General features: G+C 40.3%; 1 protein-coding gene and 1 pseudogene across 1 annotated transcript; both read right to left on the bottom strand.

The window, feature by feature from the left end:
- Positions 1-678: 678 nt before the first annotated feature.
- LOC148093149 (mitotic checkpoint protein BUB3 pseudogene) lies at positions 679-1,814 on the bottom strand (annotated as a pseudogene).
- Positions 1,815-6,888: 5,074 nt separating this feature from the next.
- Positions 6,889-18,636, bottom strand: MYCT1 (MYC target 1). The gene is made up of 2 exons (XM_016215932.2): positions 18,476-18,636; positions 6,889-9,213 (listed from the first exon to the last, which is right to left on the bottom strand). The coding sequence occupies exons 1-2, from the start codon at positions 18,525-18,527 to the stop codon at positions 8,705-8,707; spliced, it is 561 nt and encodes a 186-aa protein (XP_016071418.2). The 5' UTR covers positions 18,528-18,636; the 3' UTR covers positions 6,889-8,704.
- Between the last annotated feature and the right edge of the window lie 4,916 nt (positions 18,637-23,552).

The raw sequence follows: 23,552 nt of genomic DNA, 5'->3' as shown, positions 1-23,552 counted from the left end.
TATCATCTGCTTCTTATTTATGTCATCTCCTTTAGAAGCCCTTTTATAAATACTAAATAACAAGGCACAGAAGAAAGAAAAGGTGGGATAAAGGAATGCAAAAAAGAAAAAAAGTTTATTTAGTTATATTCCTTTATATTCAATTTCTTTCAAAGCAAGCAATCAGTTAAATATTTAATTCTAATTTTTATTTTAAGGACTTTAAAAATGAAAACTAAAACTGATAAAAGCAATAGAAATTATTTTGTTAATCCATGTGTTCCATTGGTAGTTGCAAAATCTCAACTGCCAAAGCTTTTTTTTTTAGATACAATACATTTTAAAATTGTTTATCATTGAAACTTTCAAATATAGAAAAGAAAATGGCATCATGAACACTCATAAACCCATCACCTAGATATTAAAATGGTTAGTATTTTGCCATATTTGCTTCTTTCAGTTTTCATCTGTTAAAGTGTTTTAGAGTAAGTAACAGACACAAAAGACACAAAGACTCCTCCCTCTACACAAAGTCAGTATGAAAGGGCACACAGACCAGTTTTCATAAGACAAAAAACAGAGAAATCCACGTACTAAGTAACGTGTTCACTATGGCTATTGCACTTGCCTTAAGGGAAAAGCATGCATTTGTAGGAGGCAAAACTGAGCTTTCCATAGGGGAACCACTTCATGAGATGGTTAGATGGACTTTGGTTTTGTTTCTGCACCTGTCACGTGGGAAATGAAGCCACCATCTTCAGGATGCTCCATGCCACACGCTTCATACACATATGATGGCGCTGTGGCAAGTAGAAGGCCATCATTTCTGAAGGCAGGTGCTGCAACGCTGGTGAGGTAGAATGGATCCGGCACAGTCGCTGTTGGTTAAACAGATCCCAAATATTTACAAATCCACCAGAACCACCTGTGGCAAATGTATTGCCGGTGTTGGGAAAGAAAATGACATTGACTGGGTAAATCTGCTCCTTTACTTTTAGTCTGGAAGGCTTCCTCTTCTGTCCCTCTGGGCTGGGGTCCGAGCACTCCAATGCCACTTGGCCTTCAGGAGCGCTTCACACACACCCTGCCTGTTTGAAAATGCTCGTACCCAGCCAGTCTTCAGCTTGGAGCCCCAGCACTGTGGCGAGCAGCCCATGTTCCCTCGGTCCTGCATTAAAGCTGCAGCCTGCCAGACCCTGAGAGGCTCGGGCGAGGTCCCAGCATTACTGGCGTTCCAGGGACCCACAATTTACCTGTTGGATCCCAACTCCCAGGAACCGTCACATTCACTTTTGGACCGTGTTCAACACATCTGACAGGGGTAACATGGGTTTCAACAGGATTCTTTTTTAAAACTTTTATTGAATTTATTGACGTGACATTGGTTAATAAATGTATATCGGTTTCAGGTGTATGATTCTATAATACAACATCTGGATATTGTATTGTGTGTTCACCACCCTAAGTGAAGTCACCCTCCATCACCATTTATCCCCCTGTACCCTCTTCTACCTCCTCCACCCCCTTCCCTATGGTAGTAACCATCCTGTTGTCTGTGTGTGAGTTTTTCTTTTCTTAATCCCTTCACCTCTCTCACCCAGTCCCACGGATTCTTGATCTGCGTTCAACCATGGATTTTCAGTGGGTGGTCTAATCCCCCCCCAGGCCTGTGCTCAGTATTAGAATGCACAGTCCAGGATGTGCTGGCCCTTGAGCCACGTGGAATTGGCCAGGACGCCGTGGTGTCCATGGCTGCGCCCTGGAGAACACCAGCAGGCCCTGGTGTTGGGGTGGAATTTCACTGAAGAGATGCCATCCTCTGGTGGCTCGCTCATCTTGAACTCATTGAAACCGCTCACCTTGGACTCCGCTCAGAAGCAGCTGTGCCAGGCTGGCTGCCTCCTTGCTGTCCTCAGAAATTACAACACCTCACCTCTGTATGTTGTAGTGTGCATCTCTGAAAAGCAAACACCTGTTATTACACAATCACAATATTTTTCACACCTAACAAAATTCATAATACTCTCCTAGTAGTTCATTCCTAGTCTACCTTCACATTTCCCAGTCATCCTATTCCCCCACCAAAATATTTTTTGTAACTGTCAGAACTTCCTAACCTTAGAGTGTATGCGGCCAGCACACTCGGCTCCTCCTCGCCTCCATCTCGCCGGCTTGCTTGCCTCTAAATGCCGACAGGGGTGGGTATAGCTAAGTGGTTAGTAAGGCCCAGGCGATGGACTGTATCATCCTGGGATCCCGTTCAGCAGCAAGAGTTAACTGTAGACTTTTTAACTCATTAGAAAAATTATACTCTAGGAAAACTTCAACTTTCAGTGTTTCTATAAAATAAGACATCATTTATTATGAAATATCCAAAGGTTCTATTAACAAAAATAATATGTATTGGTTTTTAAATATGGCTCACTGTACACAAAAGCTTACTTATTTACAATATTTATACCTTTGAAATAAATAAAAGCTTTTCCTCCAGTTGTTTCAACAACGATAAACATTGCTTTTTTTTTGCTTTTGTGTTCTTTGCCTCCCTTTAAAAAAATTGGATTCTAAGCTACTAACTTACACTATTCTTTGTATAATTTTCTGTTCCTATTGAACACAGTCTTATTCTTTTATGAGCTTCAGAAATATTAGAGATAAATTTCTTTTTGAACATTTTCTTTCAGCAGCATTACCTCATCAGCATTGCCTAATGTTATAAAGCAACTGTAGATCAGGGATCTGGCAAATGTTGTTTTATTTTTAAAAACAAATTTCCAGTAAATCCAGTTTTCAGCTTACACTTATGAAGTCAAAATGTCAAGATGACTCAAAAACAATACATTAAATTGCAAGTGAACTTTGCAGATTTGATTTGGTAAAGATAGCACAAGACTCATTGCGACTGTGTGTCTACAGCATGCCTGAGAGCAATCAGAGATCGCTCAGGAAGACGACATCAAGGGCCAGACCCACACCACTTATGCAAATACCTTGGGGTGGAAGTGACCTAATAAAACGGAACCTTCTTTCCCCCCAAAATGTCAAAGCATGTGGGCAATGTTACGGATGTGTCTCCTCTAATGAGAATTTCAGTGAGGAATAAACTGGGAAAGCATATACTTAGGGGTGAGACAGGGGACAAACAAGTCAACACACACGGGATCAGTGTCCAGTTTCTACAGGTGAGTGGAACTGTCTAAATAAAGACTGAACTTATGCCAAGTGACACATGTAATCTTAATGTGTATCACACATGAGCATCTCTCCACTTCAAGACCATTTTGGAAGGGATTTGAACAATAAATTACACTTGTCCAGAAGAAATGGATTTAATGAAGCTGGAAATTTATTCTGGAGAGTTTGAGGAATGAAAGCCTTGGAATATGTGATCCAGATTTTAAACTGAGACACAAGTTGGCCATCTTTTAACCATCCGTAGGCATTACACATTCTTTTCTCAAAGGGCTGCGTGGTTGAAGAGTATGCCATTAAAATCAGTTAACTCCTTCCAGAGGAGGGTCTTGACTCCTGCCTGTCATTTCACATCACAGGAAAAGCACAGCCAGGAGAAATCACTACAGGGTTCTATTGAAGAACCGGTGGACTTTGATTCAAATTTTTAGGAACTATGCACCTTATGCCTGTAGATTTTTACAGCAAGATTGTCTAAGTACCAAGATGTCGATAAGCAGAAGCCCTGCTGGAGAGATGGAATGAGGACCTCTGAACATCTTCTCCTTCATGAACACGGTGAGAACACTGGCAGAAAATTGTCACATTTTCAGTACTCTGGAAATTAACCGAAGACTTGTAACAACCAAGGGAACATTTGTTCAAGAAAAACAGCTGAATCTTGATAAGGACAATGGGCCATGTGGCATTTCAGCTTGCCTATTCTTAGCTCCTTCTTGGCAGCTCCCTGGTAGTCTTGAAAATCAGCAGCCTGACAGTCACTGGAGAAGTCAAAATGTATGGGGTTCTTTTTTGTATATATATATTTTTTTTTATAGTGAAAAAAACAAAAACAGCTGGACAATAATTAGAGTGGTAAAAGCATAATTTGTTGAGAAAAACAATTGCAGTAGAGAGAAACAGACCTCATAGAAATTGGTTCAATTCTGATACAATAAGGAGAAGTGAGAGTTTATAGCGAAGGACTAGAGTGAGGGTCAATAAAGGGACAATAACAAAGAAACATCAGGGGTGAGGAGGGATTCTAAGTGGCCTAACAGGATTCTAATGCTGACCCTGGCTCTAACCCAAACCCAACCCTAACCCCAACCCCAACCCCAGCCCTAACCCCAAACCTAACCCTAACTCTAATGCTAACCCCAACCCCAACCCCAACCCCAACCCTAACCCTAACCCCAACCCCAACCCCAACCCTAACTGTTGTCTGGTCCTTTGTTTCAATTAGGGACAGCTTTGAGGGGCCATCCAGCATTCTCTGTAAGATTGGCTGATGCCTCTTTTGGAAATGCCATTCTTTTTAACCGCTTCTTCTGCCCAATCCTGTTCCTTCATTCATTCATAGATATTCATTGCTGAGAACTCCCCACCCCATCAAAATTTCTGTGCACAAATTACCATTTCAGGGTTTCTTTTCAAGGGCCCCAATTTAAGATAGAAGCAGTGATAACACCTTAGACATCAGGGATATTTGAAGCAGTAAAATCATTAAATAGGTAAAAAGGGAACTGCAAGCACAACATGGAGTACTGATTGAAAAGGGGGGATTTTCTCCACTTTGATAACAGGGAGGGGAAGGAGACAGATGGGGGAACTTTGAGAGTCACAATAAAACTGTGACAAGTGGAAGAATTGTTCCCCTAAGAAAATTAAAATGTTAGGTAATCAAATATGAAAATATGTGTTGGCCAAACAAGACAAATACTTGTTCCTACAAGTGGAATTTAGGAACTCAAAAATAAATCAGAAAGCTAGAAACTAATGCTAATGGAAAAACGTAAGATTCTGTCTTTCCACTCCAATAATATGTTTTTTCTGGTAATCTGCTTTCCTTTCTTTCCTCCCATTTTGTTTCTTTACCCTGGCCAAATTTATACTACCCATTTCACCTTTTATTTCAATATAACCTCTGGTTCTAGGTCCTGTTTTATAATTTATATTTCCTGGTTTTTACTTGCTTTGTTGTAGATTGCCAGACTTCCCTGTATGAGCATTTTCAGAATAGCACCAATGTCAGCGTTCAGAGATTTTGTTTGATTTTGCTGGGAGTACAGTGAGCACTTTAAATTTGTATGCAGCTTCCTCTGACTGTAAGTTAAAATCCCAGTTCATCGCATCAGTCAAGAAATGACTGGAAAACCTCTAGGCCAAGAATAGTCTTAGTCCAATGACATTCTAACTAGGTTTGGGTTTAGGGGTAGGGATGCTGTTCTGTACACTGTCTATTCAGTGAAGGCTTTGGTTTAATAATCATCAGGGACCTGAGGAAGGAAGTCAGTTATAACATGAAATTTTATAACAGCTAGAATTACTTTCCCAGAGTAAATAATTATAATCCTCGAAAAAAATCCACATTTTGCATGTATATGTTGCTAGGGATTTTGTTTTCTTTTAATTCCTGATTGTTTGAAGACATGAATGTGTTAGGAAAAATCCCAAAGGAACCAATAAGACTTCCTACTAATCCCATTCCATCTAAAAGATAATTGACATCCAAGAAAGATGTTTTGTAGCAGAACAAATTTATATATATATATAAATATATATATATATATATATATTCTCTCTGAAGGTATAAAAAAGTTTGTCATCAAACTTCAACACTCTCTGATAGAAAACTTGTTAGAGGTAAAAATGGCACTATTGGGCAAAGTAATTTTCCTTGAGCTCTCAAATCTGTTGATTGGTGACTGAAGTAAGATAGATTTAATCCTTCCAGGAGCCGATTCATGTCTCCAGTGCTTGTCTCTCCACACTTGGTGTTCACATTACCTGTTAGAGTTCTTTCCTTTTAACTGATTGGCTGCAGTATCACACTGTGACCCTGAGCTGGGAAGTGGGTGCTGTTCCGGGTGTCCCTTGAAAATCTTACCAGAAGTTTACTATATCTTGTTGCTATTCTTTGTGGATTCTCAGTAGGAGCTTTTAGTTTACCTTACTTTCAGTGTGGATTGAGTGTTCTTTTCTATTTCAGATTTTTTATGTTCATTTTCACCAGTGAATTTCCTAATTTTCCTCTCTTATGAGTTTTTCCATTTATCATAATGAGGACTTTATGTAAAGATCATTAACGCTTTGTCATGCATTTTGTCAATATTTTCTCTCAATTTGTCCTTCATCTTTGGACAGATGTCTTGGGCTGCTCCCATAATACCTGAATACCTTTACTCTGAGATTCCCATGACCATTTGGTCATTTATTACCAGCTGCCAGCTCTACTCCTCCTATCCTCAACTGCAGTCAATACCATTTCCGTTTCAGCCCTCCCACCCTCTGCTCTTACCTAAGCTGGAGCTTACCTATAAAACATTTTTTTGTTGTATGCCTGAAACTAATATAATTTTACATGTCAATTATATCTTAATAAAAAAGTTTATTCTCTAAAAAAGTTAAGTAATTCTAGAATTACTTTGTTTATCTAGTGAGGTAAGAATCTAAATTAATGTTTTTTAATAAACAACATTTTCCATACGCATTAATTCATTGAAACATCCTGTTCCATTTATTGGTGATGTCACCCTTTTTTTAATACATTTTTTATATAAAATAATGTTTATGTCTTAGGAATAGATAGAGGATGGTCTAGATTGGGTTAAAATGCCAAAGTAAATAGGAGATATTCACAAGTTATTCAACAAATAATCTGTGAATCAAAATTAACATCAGTTTAATTTTATTTCATAATTAATTAAACATTTCAAATAAAAAATACAACTAAAATGGTCTCCAGGTTTTGCTTTAATTTCACATTTCATACATTGCACAATATTTACAAGGCTCTCATTTTGATTGTTTCATAACTTGGGGAGGGAGGAGACAATTCTCCCAGATGGTTAAATACATCAGAGGATGTCTTTCATTTTCTAATTTATGAGATATAAAACAGCTTTTACACCCAATATAAAATCTGTTTACCTTCTCATGTTAAACAATAAGGATGGCATTTGATAAGCAAGATAGCTTTTTTACTAACTTAATGATCTCTTGAAAACTTATGTGGCTATGTGACCACTGCTAAATTTGTTTAAAAAACAACATAGAACAAATTGGTTATCCTATGAGTTCTTTCTTTCTCTCTTTCTGGTATATTGCATTAAAGAGCACCTATCTGTAGACATCATTAAGAATAATTATCCTTGAGGAACAGTAAAAATATAAGCTAAATGCAAATAATAAAGAAAATACTATATACAATATCTTATTATATAAAAATTATTACAGTCTTGAGCCACATTTAGACACTCTTAGCTGGGACCATTGCAGAAACTATAATGAGAGTACATTTATCTTCACCAAAAATCTCAATGTTCGTATGAACAAACAGCAACATAAGCTAAATATTCACTGAATCAGAAATAAACCACAGGCCTTTGGGGTAATTATCCAGTGAACTTGTGCTCTTACATGAAAAAAGGACAGCCACAGGCATCTGGTCACTGAAGCTCTTTGGTACCCACATTTGGGGATGTACCTTTCTTTAAGAGAATGGCCGTCCATGGAAATGAACACCTTAAATAACTGGTTGCACCAAGGACTTACGGCATGGTTTAATCCTTGTATAAAGACTCTTTGCAGAGTCTGAGGCTGAAATTCATAGAGATCCAAACAACCCATAATGCCTGACGAATCAGCCCAGGAAGGAGAATTCTTCATGGGTATAATATCTGTTTCAATGAGAGACTTTGTCCCCACTGACCCTACTTATTTGTCTGTGAAGGTACAGGAGAAGGTGCCTACATAAAGTGCTTTTCCAATGACTAGATTTAAACCTAAGAAATAAAATGTATCCCTTAAGAAAAATGTAAGTTCAGTGTTAAAGTTTGTTTTTAGGTTAAATCAATTGTATTTGTGGTGGTTGTTTTTCTAAAAACGTAACTACAACAGTGAAGAAAGTTATCCAAGGATTCTGCCTCAATAATGTGGATAACTATTCTTAGGAAAAGCACAAAAATAAGTGTCCAGATTGAAGTATCCTCTAATACCCACAGCGTTCAGCTTCCTTTGCTTGGTTCCCATACTTTTCATAAGTGAGAGGAATCAAGGAACTTTAGAATCGTCTATGTTCTGCCATCTTGTGCCCATATAATTCATTAAAAATCCAAGATTGTAAAACTGTTCACTTGTTATTCCAAAGAAAATAAAATTAAAATTCCTTAGGCTAGAAAAAATGTTAAGGCACACTGATTTTTTTCCCCTGTGTAATCACATTGGACAGTGAATGGGGATCGTAAACCACAAATACCTTGTTTTTATTTGTGGTTCTTTGGTTAGAATCACTACCTTTAATAATCCTCACATTGAATACAAAATACATAAATATAGAACTATTCGGGAAAATATTACTTCTTTGTGAGGCAAGGAAAAACGGCTTCCAAGGAAATGTGCATTGTAATGTCCAACTTGCAAGAGCATTTTTAAGTTTGGGAGTTCACTGGTGGTTGGGGCCCTGTCCTCAAAATTCTGGTTAATCTATTTATGACTTCCTTTCAAGAAAAGGCGAGGAAAGAAAGAAACACGTTAAAAGTAGAAGCCCCCTTCAGAAGTCTGGGAACGCCTTTATGATGGACTCGTAGGTGGGCGGGGGCGGTGGCGACAGGCCCACTGGCAGGCTGCTGCTGGACCAGTGGAAGTCGGGGCGGCCCGGGCTGTGAGAAGCGTGGACGGTGGGCGAGGAGGCAGCAGGGAGGGTCATCACGTGGCTGTCCGTTTCCACGGGAAGGGGGGGACTTTGAAGAAATGGGTGGAAAGTCGAAGCCCGGAAGCTGGATTTCCTTGGAAAGGAATTTCCCTGTTCCAGGGAGGCCTGTCGCTGGAAGGTGAGGCTGGCCAGGCTGAGGTTGCTTCTGCGCTCGTAGCCGCTGTGGCGGTAAAACCCAGGCCTGCTGAGGCCCTGAGAGTAGGAGGACCTGGATCGCCGAGCCGAGCTCCAGTGTGAGATGCGGGCGCTGGCTCTTCTCCGAGACAGACAAACGAACAGGGCCCAAATAATCCCTCCAATGACCAGCCCGATTGCGATGGACACTGTGAAGGACGTTAGGAGATCCTCTGAAACAAAGAAACAACAAAAACCCAAACAGGTCGTTTGATTCGTAAGTAGGGGTTCGACTAAAAACACAGGGCAGTAAGTGTGGAGCGATACATAGGATTAAACAGATTTTGGATCAGAGAAAATGGTACTAGGTGGACAAGAATAAATGAAAGCTGTTAGGTTTCCGTTTAGACAAAAGGATGTAAAATAACATTTTATCTGTATCATTTCATGGTGCTTACATCACTCTATCATCTTTAAGAAATAAGTAATAAAAACAGTCTCATTTTTTTTAAAAAGGCCATTATTTAGCTCATAAAATTTTTATAGGGTTGCAAATGTAGTCCAACGATTATTTCCATTTGAGTTCCACTAGTAACTAATGTACCAAAAATTGATAAAGAGTTTTGTAATCATTGATTTTCCCTCTTCCCCTGTCTGCTCTCGTCACCCCCACTGATGTCTCACTTCCTGTGCTCATTCTGAGATAGGAAGTGCCGAGTAAGGACCATCTGGTGGGCTGACTGATTTATGTTATATTCCCTGAAATTCTGGACTGTCACTTATATTTATGACTCATTGATGACATGAGCTGTGCAGACTACTGGGCTCTTTCTTGGTCCCAAAGCTCTAGTTGATGTCCTTGTTTTGATAATAAAATTCCTGTTCCCTGAATTTCCATAGAATCTCTGCAACCCATCAGCATCCTTCAATTCACAGAACCTGTGTTTGTTCAGACTTCCTGTTGTGCTGGGAAATGGGGGAGGGCAGAAACCTTATCAAAATGAAAAGCCTACCTTGCCGCTTCTCCGTGGGAACTAAACACATTATTGAATGAAACTGGGTGCCGGAGCCCCTGCTTTGAATGGAAAGACGCCCTGCCTATTAGAGGCCCCTCCAGCCTTAACCACCCTCACACTTCTCCATTCTCTACCCCATGATCTAACCCACGAGCCATGGTGATTTTCTCACTAACCCAAGCCTGTCATTCTCTGAAACCTGGTGCTTTCCTGTGTATTTTTTCCGTATATCTCAATACAACTTTTACTGTTCTGTCTGGAAACCTCACTCTTCAAACTCCATTTCAAGTATCGCCTTTTAGAGGGAGACACCTGCGTTTCTTTAACAAAAATTAGTCACCGTTAAGTAGAGTAGTAAGCTATTTTGTCTCATTGCTTGTTTAAGGATTCTGTATCGAGAGATACACGGACTGGAAATTAACTAAGTGGGGTCATGAGGCTGGGAAAACAAAAGAAGGGGGTTTCAAATGCTTTGACAGTCTTTTCGTGAAGAGGTAGAATCTATTTCCCTACCCCTTGAACCTGGTGTGGCTTTGCAACTTGCTTTGACCAATTGGACTCAATGGAAATGAAGCTGTGCAAGCACAAGTCTCAGGAGGGCTTTCAGCTCCCACCCCGCCCACTCCCGGGAACCCTGAATTGTCAGCGTATGAACTCACCCCGCTGGCCTGCCGGATGATGAGGCCCACATGGCCAATTACCCTACAGCCCTGGCCAAGAGCCTGCCAAACTCCAAACATGTAAATGGCATCATTTAGGTAATTCAGACTCTAGTCAACCCAACATATGAGTGTGATACATGAGAGGAGACCAGCAGAAAATGCATTAAGCTGATCTAGGTCCAAACTGCCACCACACAGAATTATGAGCCAAGTAAATGATCATTTTAGGCTACTGTGTTTTAGGGTGGATTGTTACACAGCAAAAGCTAACTGATTCAGGGTTCCAAATTCCACTCTATCCCTAACATGTTGTATGATATTTAGGAAATTTGTTTAGACTCATTGATTTTATTATTTTTTAATGGAGTTAGACTTTATGATTGCCAAGGTTTTTCCCCAGTTTATTGTTGTATTCTATCACAATATATAGAAAATCTGTAATTCAGAAATAACAAAATAAACAAATGTTAATGAATACATAAGAATAATAATTGCTCTTTAATTTTAGGATATATTTTGTGTCTTTCCACCTTTTATTGTTACATTTATCTCCTGTGGAAAGACTATATTTGTTATCCCCTACTTTCATAATTATCTTTACAAATATAAAAATCCTCTAAGGAATTGTTTATATTAAATCTAGGCAATAATTTTTTTATAATAGGAAGATGACTTCTGAATTACAGGATGATTTAGGAAAAATCTGTTAGACCCAGTATTGTTCTTCCAAAATATGTCTCACAAAAATAATATTGAGTCATGGTCTTAAAATGGAGCCTGTTGAGATAAGGATTTCATTGGGTGAGGCTTGATCTGGAAAAAGCAAATAAAGTTAGAACCTAAAGTCAGCCTTACTAGTAATATAGTAAAATTCCAAATTGATATCTAACTATCAGTGCCCCAAATATTTGGAACCTAAAAATAATTTTATAGGAATTCAGAGTTTCCAAGACAATGACAGCAATGTAGATCAGAATTTCCCAACATTTCTTCTAAGAAACAGTAGAAAACAACACATGAACAAATAAAACTGTACAAAACCCATGCCTTCGGCATAATTAGAAGACAGTGACATCCAACTTCAAGTTACCGAGAAAATGAACAATGAAAAATACTACAGATGCCAATAAATTATCTCCCATGCTTCCATGGAAAGGAAAAGCAATTCTGTAAAAGCCAAAGATAATGAAAAGGTATTCTGGTCCCTGAGACCCCTGCTATAGGAAAGAAACCTTCGAATGCATGCAGGAGCGTGAGGAGGCAGTTTTGGAAAGGCTGCCACAGATCACATCTCCTATAATTGATGCCATTTATGTGAAATGTCCGGAGCAGACAAGACTGTGGAGATGGAGAGGAAACAGTGACTGCCTAGTGCTGGAGGGTGAGACAGGAGGGAGTGGGAGTGACCCCCCTGGGAACAGGTCTCCTTTTGAGGGACAAAATGCTCTCAGATTAGATTGTGCTGATGGTCACACAACTCTGTGACAATAATAAAAACTATGTGAATGTGCCCTTTAATTGGTTGAATTATGTCTCAATAAGGCTGTTTCAAAACAACAAAGAAAGAAAAGGAAAGGTGTTGTGTGTGTTTTTGGAAACCACATAATGAAGGAGCAAAGAAAAGTAAGGGGAAAATTTAGGATCCTTTTAGTCAAAAGAAAATTAAAAACAACTAAAGGACATGCATTCCCTCTCCCACCTTCACCCACTAAATGTAAAAGTCAACCAGTAAAAACATCATTCTTTGCTATTCTGTCCCAATAGTAACAGTCACCATAGTGCCTTCCAGTTCTAGCATTCTAATATTGAATCTGTTTTTTAGTAAATCTAATCAATACCTCAAGCTCTGGCCAGTAGTGTTGTGTTAAAATTTAGTAGAGGCCACCATCTAGTGGCCTGGAGCTGAATCGTTCCAGTGTCTGAAAAGCGATTTTTGTCTTAGACAACAGAGTAGAACATGGATCTGTTCACAGAATCCTTTGCAGTTATGAGTGATGAGCTCAGCTGTCACCAAAGCCGGCCATGCTGTTCTCGGTGCCCTCGAGTACGAAGGAGGATGGGTCCGGCAATGAGATGCTGGCAAAAGCTTTTTAGAGGGAATACTATTTAGGGCACAGAAAACAATTAATTACAATCATTTCAACAGAGAAGCACTTTCTATGTGTATCTCATCTGCCAGAAAATCCTCTTTGGTCTGTTTTCACAATACCTTTATATGCAGAAGTCAGCTTCTTACGAGCTACTCTGCCACCTCCCTGGCCCCAGCAACCATCGCCTCTGACCTGGACTGGCGCAGCAGCCTCCCGTCTGGCCTTCCTGCTCCTGTCCCCGCTCCACGCGCCCAACCACGCTCTGTTCTCAGTATTCGTAGCCACAGTGAGCCTTTCAAAATGCAAGTCAAATCATATCACTCTTCTGTTCTAAACCCTCTATTTCTGAGTAAAAGCAAACTCCTAAAAATGGCCTGTAGATAGAAGCTCCAATCTAATGGTCTCTGCTCCTCTCCGCTGTTCCGCTGGCTCATTCAAGTCCATCCACACTTCCCTCTTTGCCACCTGACACGCTCCTGACTGAAGGCCTGCCACTGGTTGTCACTTATCCCTGAAGTTCTTTCCTCGGTTCTCTGCAGGGTTAATTTTAGGTTTTGCTCTTATGTCGTCTTGCTGTGCCTGCCCTCACCACCCTAGATAAATTTTCTCTCCTGCTCACCTCTGAGGTCTCACTGGCCCTCCTGAGTTTCTTGTTTCCTTTTCAGATCTGTGGACACTAGGCTCATGCATTTATGCTCTTTAAAAAAAGCAAATGAGATGCATGAATATCATGGGCCATAAGTATAATTATGTTTAAAAGACAGAATAACTTATATCTAGCATGGTTAGAAAAACTTCCTGGAAGAAATGATATTCGGGAAGCCTTCTTGTGTGGGCATGAAACAAATAATATCAAAACGTGTGAAATGCACCTAAAGCCACATTTAAAGAAAAGTGTATAGTCTTAGAAGAAGACATTTAATAAAAAAGAAAGGCTGGGAAATCAGTGATTTAAGCTTCCATATCAAGAAGTTAGCGAAAGTCAACTAAATCAACTAAATCAAACATCATAAGTTTCACAAATAATTAAGAGGATACAGAATTTTATTACACAGATTAAAAGGAAAATGCAAAAAAGGGAAAGAAACAGAGCTATCAAAGCCAAATGTGGTTTCCAATAATATAATAATAATAATAGATAAATACTGATAGGAAGGACCATGCTGAGAGGGGAGGAGAAGGGGGAGAAGGCAGCAGAGAGGGGTGGGGAGGGAAAGAGAGGGGGGCATGGACTACCATCGGGAGGGCAAGGGCAATGCTGGAGCAGGCTCTGTAGGCGGTGGGAGTGCGGGAAGAGTGCGGGGAAGCTTTTAGGGACCTTTCAGGCATGCGGACTCTAAATGCTGGTTCAAATCCATGCCCTCCCCTCCCCAAACAATTCCCAGTGAGGGCCTGAGGAATGGCCAAGCCTGGGCAACGACTGCAGGGCGCCTGACACGTGGAGGAAATAAGAGGGCGCACGGGGCCATTTTGCTCTTTTCCAGAACTTCTGGCCTGAGCAGTTTCCAGCCCGAGTTACGTGGGGCACGTGAAACTCCAATGGAAAAGCTGCAGCATTTCCAGTCGGGGGAGCCGCAGGACGAGAGGATCCCTGGAGTTTACTTATAAACATTCCTGTGTCCGTGGCTGCCTCCTGAACTCCATCGCAAGTTCCAAACAGCAGGGCCGGAGGAAGACCAAGGGCCAACCACAACAACAACGCCTGCCCTGAACCGAGACTTGACCCGCCTTTCAGGAGACAGGCTTTCTGGGTTTTTGTAGCTCAAGTTCTAAAAAATTATTTGCTTGTGATAACAAACTAGGAAAAAGCAAAACACTCTTCTAGGGAAGATAAAAGAATCCGAAAGCCCATTCAAAGTGTTCAGAATACAATGTAGAATTACTTGACACACAAAGAAACAGGAAAATGTGACCCATTCTCAAGAAAAAAAGAAGTCAGCAAAGACACTGAGATGCCCCGGGTGCAGGAATAAGCAACGGCTTCAGAGCAACTAATATCTCTGTTTAGTGATGGGAAGGAAAATGCTCCTAGTGCAAGAAAACGTGGAAAGTATCAGCAAAAAAAAATAGAAACCATAAATAACTAAGCGTACAAAACTAATATGAGAACTAAAGATATTCGTTCAAGAACCAAAGGCACTCTTGCTCCCATACCCTGAGCGTCGTGGCTCCCACTCACCCAGGCCGGGGGAAGGGAGGCCTGAGCCCCCATCTCCCCCGAGCTGAGGGTGCTATGCTCCCGAGCTCAGGCTTGTGCCCGCATTCAGGCTCCACGCAAACCTGCCTCAGGCCCCGCACCCTCCACCACAGGGCTGTGGCTCCCGGGCCCTGCGCCCCAGCTGTCCCGCCCTAAGGCCCGTGCGTGGCCTATTGTGCAGCAGGCCTGAGGCACTGCCCGCTGGTGCGTGGCTGATGCTGCGGGAAGGAAGGAAGGAAGCGCGAGCGGCTGGAGAGCCCGCCCTGGGGATCTCCCTGTTCGAACCTTATCTGACCTTCCAGGACATGGTCAAGTCTCTTTATTTCTAGGGAGGGTGTAGGGATTATTTCTGCCATATTTTTGAAAACTCGTATGATCCGTCATTGCCATTTTGCCACGTGGCATCTTGCACCACTCCCCAGAGCAAAGGCGCTTAGGGCACGAGCATGGGCTCTCCAGGGGCAGCCCTCCTGAGGCGGGCGCTGCAACTGAAAGTGAACGCAAGCTCCTGAGCCACCGATGCCAGCCACACACAGTGCCAGCCACACACACACAGTGCCAGCCACACACAGTGCCAGCCACACACACACACAATGCCAGCCAAACACACACACAATGCCAGCCAAACACACACAGTGCAAGCCACACACACACACACACAATGCCAGCCAAACACACACACACTGCCAGCCACACACACACACACACAATGCCAGCCACACACACACACAGTGCCAGCCACACATACACACAGTGCCAGCCACACACACACACACTGCCAGCCACACACAATGCCAGCCACACACACACACAATGCCAGCCAAACACACACACAATGCCAGCCAAACACACACAGTGCCAGCCACACACACACACACACACAATGCCAACCAAACACACACACAGTGCCAGCCACACACACACACACACACAGTGCCAACCAAACACACACACAGTGCTAGCCACACACACAATGCCAGCCAAACATACACACAATGCCAGCCAAGTATACACACAATGTTAGCCACACACACACAATGCCAGCCAAAAGAGAAAGGCCACGTGGTAAGAAACAAAGTTTAACCACAACTATGCCTTCTTTAGAACCCCAGGAGCCACGAGGGTAGCCAAGCTCAGGATGGCCCTCGGCTGTTTCACTAGACGAACGCCCGGCGACTTTCCCCAGCGGCCTCGCTGCCTTCATGGGCGATGTTTACAGCCACAGTTTAAGCAAAGTGAGAGATGCCAGGGTGTGTCTTCAGCTGCGCTGTCCCTCTCAGGGTGACTTTGTTGCCCACCTTTGCACGCATTGCTTTAATCCTTGCACAACATTTAGTCCATTTTGGGGTGATTACTATGACAATGTGAGCTGTGCAGATCAGGAATCCCCGCTGTCACTGCCTCGTTATTTTTTTAGCATTCAGTAAAGTAAACCAGGAAAATTATATTTGTGAAACAACTTTTTACGCAGCTTAAGTGTGTTAAGCCTGGGAAACTGATCTGCTTAGTGCACAGCTTGTGTTTCTTTACTTCTCTCAATTGAAAGTGTGGAGCAGCCAGTTGATTTTGGTCAGCCATACACAGTGCCTGGTGCTGCATTTTACAAGCTTTCAAAATAATACATCTGTAGAGGCAACGATCAAAACAGATATCAATTTAGATACACATAAGGAAGAAAAATAAAAAGATAGACATCTATGTTTTCAGAAATTTTTATATTTTCTATATTCACATTTACATTTTTTCCATTTTACACCTAATATTTTTTACTTCAGTAGAAAGAATGTGATCTTTTATATATTTTCCTCAAAACATTGTATCTGCCCAACATGTTTGCCCGGGTTTTGTTGAAGCTTATGGCTATAACACTCCCCTTCCTGGTTTTCACTATTTTTATCTATTTTCCATTGTATGCACATACTAAGACAAAGAAACGCCAGGGACTGTCTTTGGAACAGTAAGTTTGAATTCCTTCTCAAGCACAGATTTTTATCTTTTTAAAAAAACCTGCCATTTTTAGGATTGGCTAATAGAACTCTAATGAAACATTTGTTCTTCCAGATTCAAGTTTATTTCATGATCGCCATCCATGTTTTAGTCAGTGGATAATGATTTCTATTCCTTAACTAAGCCTGAAATGTAACTTTTATTTGTTGGGGAAAAATAGATTTGGCTTTAACAATTGATTTTTGCACAAGGGTTCCTCTTGAATTCATTTACACAGCTGCCTATTTCTGTGATGATGAGCTTGGTGTGGACACACTCTGCCTGTTTCTCAGCGCGTTTCGGACAGTCGCTTTCTCTGTGCTGCGGACGCCAGCAGTGTTGTGACGAACCTGCACAGTCCGCGTCTCCGAGTCAGGGGCGTTCTGCCTACTGGCATCCCCCGGATAAGCTTCCCCAGCCATGTTTTAGATATGCGAATATAACTTATTTTATTCTTCCAAATTTTGTTATATAATTATAGTAGGATGTTCCCTATTATCTCTCTCTCCTTTATAAACTTGAAGCAAACATAAATGGCTGATGCTAAAAAAGAATTAAAATTCCCTTCATGCAAATGTCTGCGATGGTGGACAACTAGGGGGATGGCGAAGGCCAGCCGGCCACCGCTGCTCACTCTCACCCCATTGTTCCCAAAATATCCCCTGGCATCAAACAGAAGGTCTGCGGTAGTTCTCTGAGGAGATTAAAAACTTGTTCTGGATCAATAAGTATGGCTATCGCTCTCTCCATAAAGTCCGTTTCTCCTTTAAAGGCTTTTTTCTGGATGTAGCTCAAATTGCCCCCTTTACTTTTACAATTTCCCTGAACCCAAAGTACAAGTCGGTGTTGCGCCTTCGCCCCCGGGCCTCCAGCCTTGAGCAGCGGCCCCCGCCCCCCAACCCTGCTGCGGGGTTCACCAGCAGCGGCCTCTGGACGCCAGTCCTGGGCCGGGCCTTTGCCTCCTGCCACCGGCTCCCTCTGTAATGCTGTGTGGGCTGCTATGTCTACTGAGCTTTTACTCTTTCAGTTTTCCCTCCAGCTTCATAACATGATTCCTTATTTTATCTGTGTCATCACACTCCTTAAGTATGGATGTATGGGTTAGATTCACGCTGGAAACTAAAAACTATCACACTGACAATGTGCATTAAAGTGCCCTCTACAGAAACTCCTGCCTTCATTAAGTAGAATCCATAATCCATAACCTTAAAACAAATAAAGCTTCATTTTCCGACAAAATCCACATGATCACAGTCCAAAGAGCAGTGACTGCCGCCTCGCTTCTCACTTTTATTCCTATGATTTTCTAATTATATTTTGTAACACCAGCCAAATCTAGACCTGTTGCCCAGATTCTTCTTCAAAGTCTTAATAGCCCGCTTGAAAGACATTTTCTATGAATATATCTCTTGTAGCCAATCAATGAAAACAATCCGTTTACAGTGAGCAAAATGCCTCAGAGATATCCAATGTTTTGGTCAATAACACAGCACATTTCTCTGCATCCCATTTTAAATTCAAAACAGGTAAAGAAAATATCTTACCCCAAAAGTGTTCTGGCCATGGACTCCCTAAACTTGTTGTGTTATTAGCCATAATATCCACAAGAAGCAGAAGAGAGGAGAGAAAGAGAAGGGAAGAAAAGCCAGTTTGTCCGAAAGAAGCACTTTGATTCTAGGCCTTTGTGGGTTGGCCGGAGAAAAAGAATTTTCACACAACCCCCTCATATACTCGTGTTTGCATAAAAGGAAACAAGTGTATCATGTTTCCTGCTTTTATACTCAAATTAGCAACTGTTTGTCTTATCTTGGAATTCCACATGGTGCCCGAGACACAAAACAATTTCCTTCTCGTCATTTCCTCAGCTAACCTACTAAATACCATCCTCTTGGCCGCCTCCAAACTGCTTTTGGGACATGAGGCTTTTTTGTGTGTGTCCTTTCTCCATCTCCTACGGACACCATTGGAAGGTCCCAAACTCTCGGCTACGGCCCTGGGTTCAATTTATACAGGAGAGAGAAAGTGGCTGCTTTCCAACGTTTAAAAACTATCTTTAGTAAATTACGGAGGGGGCACAATTTCAGAAATCCATATCCTGTTCAGGGAAAATTAATTTTTTAATACCTCTTTTTTATAAATCTCAGCTGCTTTTCAAAATTCTTAACACGTCTCATTCTATCTGGTATGTTAATTTTGAAAATGTCTTATTTATTCCGTACATGTTTATCCAAAATGTAACTTCTGTTTGTTAATTAAAATCGGTGTTTCAACATGAAAAATGTTTCTACAGTGAAGGAACCTATTTTTAAAAACCGAAACAAAAAATGATAAGAAAATGAAAGAGATGCTCTTTTTATTTGGCAAAGAGCAATTTTTCAATTGTCATGAAAACCACCACAAGTAGGAGAGACAAACGCAAAAGTCAGTTTCAACAGCATTTTAAGGCTATGGCGAGGAGTGCAATGATCACAGTATTTTTTCTCCGGGGAGGGTTCTGAGAGAAGCGATGAGGGGTATTGTGTACGAAGCTATGAAAATAGTTTCCCCAAGGAGGAGCAGGTGAGAAGGTGGGAAGGGCGATGTAAGAGGAGAGGGGTTATCACAGCTCTCAGGGGTATTCTGGGAATGGCAGAGGTGTGGAAAGGGGGGTTACGGGGGAGATTTACACGGGACTTTTCAGGAGACGACGTTTAGTTAAAATTTCAAGTCTTTGCCTACAAGCTTTACTAGTATAGACTGGACCCTCTGAGCACTGGGAGGTCACTAAGTGGGAGTCGCGGTGACACACGCACTTAGCCACTGCACTAACCGCGGTCACTGAGCTAGTTTCCTCAATCACCGACGAACCCAGCACTAACTCTTGCACAGCTTGCATTCGCCCTGTCGTTAGTTATGATTCAGTGTAATCGTCTTTGTGAAGTAACCTGTTCCTGAACGTCTGTAAGAACGCCTGAAAAGAGTAACGTGAAGCTGATCCCACGTTAATTTTTGCACTCCGAATTCTCTAAACACGAGGTTGTTTCTGCTCATTTTCTTAATTTCTCTGGAGTTATATGAACTGGAAATTACAATATAGACCACCGAAAGGAGAATATTAGAGTGTTATAGAAAATTCAGAGACGTCATCCAGAAAATATGAAGACTCGCCTCTATAATATTCTTGCTGAGGTTTATTTCCATATAATCAAGTACAATAGTCATACTATTGCCTAAGGAAAGCAAAATAAGGGCTCCCATTTTAATAGTTACTTTTCAATATTTCTGGGCAAAATTTATAAAAATATAAAATTAAAAGACCATTATCTTATTTCTAAAAGATATATAATCTGCATAGAATTATATTGACATACTTATAAAGCTTCCAGAAGCAGTAGGATTCTTCAACGACTATATGCATTTTTAAATCCACATGGTTGTATTATAGACTACCAACTCAATAAATAATAATTTCAGAAATGGATGCATTTTTATCAAGAGTTATATAGAGTGCATTTGCCCTAAAGCAGCAAACCCAATGCGTAGAATGAATGAGTCTGGCTTTCTCAAAACTGCCTTCTGTGCAGAAGCAGAGCTTGCCCCCCTCAGGACTGGGAGGCAGGCTGAGACTTCCTTTCATTGTTTCATGTTTCATCATCTAAATTTTCTCCCAATAAATTTTCACTTTTGCAGATGGTCAGAACCCAGTCAAAACTCTGAAGAAGACTTGTTTTCTGTCCATGTATCACCTAGGAATATTTTTCTTTTCTGTTAAGAGCTTGTTGAGAGCCTGGGTTCTTAACTGTCTGTGTAATTTGCTGGGTAAGGATTCGTACTGTTTTTTGGCAGAGATCCTTGTAAATGAGTGTTTGTATCTATGTGATTTTTGAGTCCCATGACTTGCAATGCCAAAACAGGAAGGCAATTTTTATCTGTACAGAAATGTAAGGTCTGCGTTTCTACTCTTCCTTATTTCACAAGCTTGGTCTTTAGACCTGGATTCTCTAGTTGTCATAAAACACATTTGGAGGTTTGTTCCTCCCTCATAGTCACAGGACTCATCCCCTCTCTCCATTCAGGTCTCTGTCTCCTCACCAGGCATTCAATATCACCTTGTCTCAAGTGTCCCCCTTAAGCACTCTCTCTCCTCTGACTTTACGCAATATGTATTTTTGCTTTCTTTTTTTTTTTTGGCTCTTCCACGAGGAGTTACGTTCTACGAGGATAGGAACGTTATTGATCTTGCTCATATCTGTATCTACAGAGCTAATATAGTTCTCTTAATAACATGTTATTAATAAATAACACAGTAGGCTCTTAATAAATAGTTATTAAATAAGAAAAGAAAGTAATTCCAAGGCATCTGAAGATGAAAGTATTTTAGACATTCCACATCAGTTTAATTAAAATTGTCACTTACCACTTAAAAACAAAAGTTAAAGAACTGTGTTTATAGGCATTCAGTATTTTAAAAGTTTGACTTATTACTTGATCCAGAGTCAAACAATACAAGAGAACATTGTCAGACCTAAGTTCAGACTTAAGAGAAGATACATATTTGACTTTAAAGTTTATCTTTATCTTTTAAAACTGTCATGGATTTGTCTTCCTCATAGTAAATTGATCCAAGCAATTTAGTTACACTGAGAGTACTCTCAGAACATACAAAAATTACCCACAAAAAATAAAATTTTAAATCTATTTGAAAAAAATCCAGTTTTAAAAAAGTAACTTGAAGGATACATTAAAATGTAAACATATTTAAACATAGCTATGCCTTTTATCTTTGTGTATACATGATGTGAGAGTTGGTCTTCTTACTTTCTCCTTACACTCATTCCCTTTGGTAGAAGGATGACAAGACTAAGAAACGCCCAAAATAGAAAATAGAGGTTATATGTGTGAAAATCTTACTGCTGGGGTGTAAGGTTTTATAAATTGCAGTGGAGATAAAGGTAATTTCCTGGATGTGGGGGTAGTATTTTTTTCTAAGTAAATATGTCTTTGAATGTCTGAGGGAGGCTATGGGAAGTGATTATCAGAGTAGTGGGAGATCCCTGTGAGATGAACAGTGAGAAGAAGAGGTAGAGGCACGGAGTCAGAGGCCAGGACTTGATGTGGTGGAAGAAAAGCAAGAGAGAAGGAGCCAAGAAGCCAGAGAGATCCCAGTCTAGGAAGGATTGAATATGCCTTTGCTGGTTCTGAGATGTGCAAGAGGCCAAGGGCGGTCCTCAGCTGACAGCCAACAGGGAAGTGGGGAGCACAGTCCTACAACCACCAGGAACTGAGTTCAGTCAACAACCTAAATGAGCTTAGAGCAGATTCTCTCCCACAGCCTCCAGTAAGGGATGCAGGTCTGCTGACATATTGATTTAAGTCTTGGAGACCTGGAGCAGAGAAATTCGTTAAATCATACTGTAGCCAGACTACTGACCCACGGAAACAGATTATTTCCAAAGGAACTCAGTTGCTCTAAAAACTGTTCTGTAATGGTAACAGTGGAAACCAGAAAACAATAGAATAATAAGTTTAAAGTTCTGGGAGAAAAAATAAACTATCTATAGGCAACGGAGTCTACAGTGAACCGCTCTTTCAAAGATAAAAGTGAAAAACAGACATTTTCAGAAAAGCAAAAACTGAGTGATTTTATTGTTCTAAGTTAACTACTGAAGAATAAAGGTCAGAAAAAAAAAGGGAAATTATTCTAGAGAGAAAAAATTTGTGTGAAAAAACTGGTCAATCCAAATGTTTATATTATGAAAAAGAGAACAATAAAGTCTAAATTGTTGGAACAAAACTAAAGCCTATAAGAAAATGCAGCTTGTAAGTAAAAAGTACAAAAATGAGCTGATTCAGGTGCCTTAATTGTTCAGAAAAGAGATAAAGATATTGATGTATAGACTGAGAAAAGACTGAAGCTTCCTTAACTTGAAATATAGTATGAATTAAAAACAAATTCATCAAATATTATAATTATTGAAGAAATATTAAAACATTCCCTTTAACAAAACATTTGACCACTATCACCATTTGTATTCAGCATCAGATCGCACAGCCTTGCTGGTACAGTGAGAAAAACAAATAAATATACACTGTAAAGGATTGGAAAGATTAAAATGAAACTATAATTTGCTGTAGATTGTATAATCGTCTACATTGTCACAAACAATATAAAATGTACAAAGGAAAGAAGTCATTATTAGCAACAAAATATAGCAAATAAGAAAAAAAATAACAAAAATATACAAGATTTATGTGGAAAATGATAATTTCATTGAGGGACATAAAAGAAAACTTAAAATGTGCCGATATAATAAATGATATGTTCAGGATGGGGAACATTCAGTACTGAAAAGATGTCAATTTTCTTCAACATACATATTTTTTTAGTTCATAAAAATATTCTAACATCACTATTTAGGAAATTTGTCAAACTGATTCTAAAATACATACTGAAGATTGAAGGGCCAAAAATAGCTAAGACACATAAGAAAAAAAATCACCTTAGGGGATCTATAGATACTGTGACTTTTTAGAATGCTCTAGTATTTAGTACAGTGTGTTTTTTTCCATTTTATTAAGTGTTTTGGGGTGACACTGGTTAACAAAGTGTACAGGTTTCAGGTGCACAATTCTACAACACAT

The sequence above is a fragment of the Miniopterus natalensis genome, chromosome 5 (genome assembly GCF_054644295.1).
Source record: "Miniopterus natalensis isolate mMinNat1 chromosome 5, mMinNat1.hap1, whole genome shotgun sequence".
Classification (NCBI taxonomy): domain Eukaryota; kingdom Metazoa; phylum Chordata; class Mammalia; order Chiroptera; family Miniopteridae; genus Miniopterus; species Miniopterus natalensis.
Note: the sequence above shows the minus strand (reverse complement) of the source record. Positions and strands in the feature narration are given on the sequence as shown.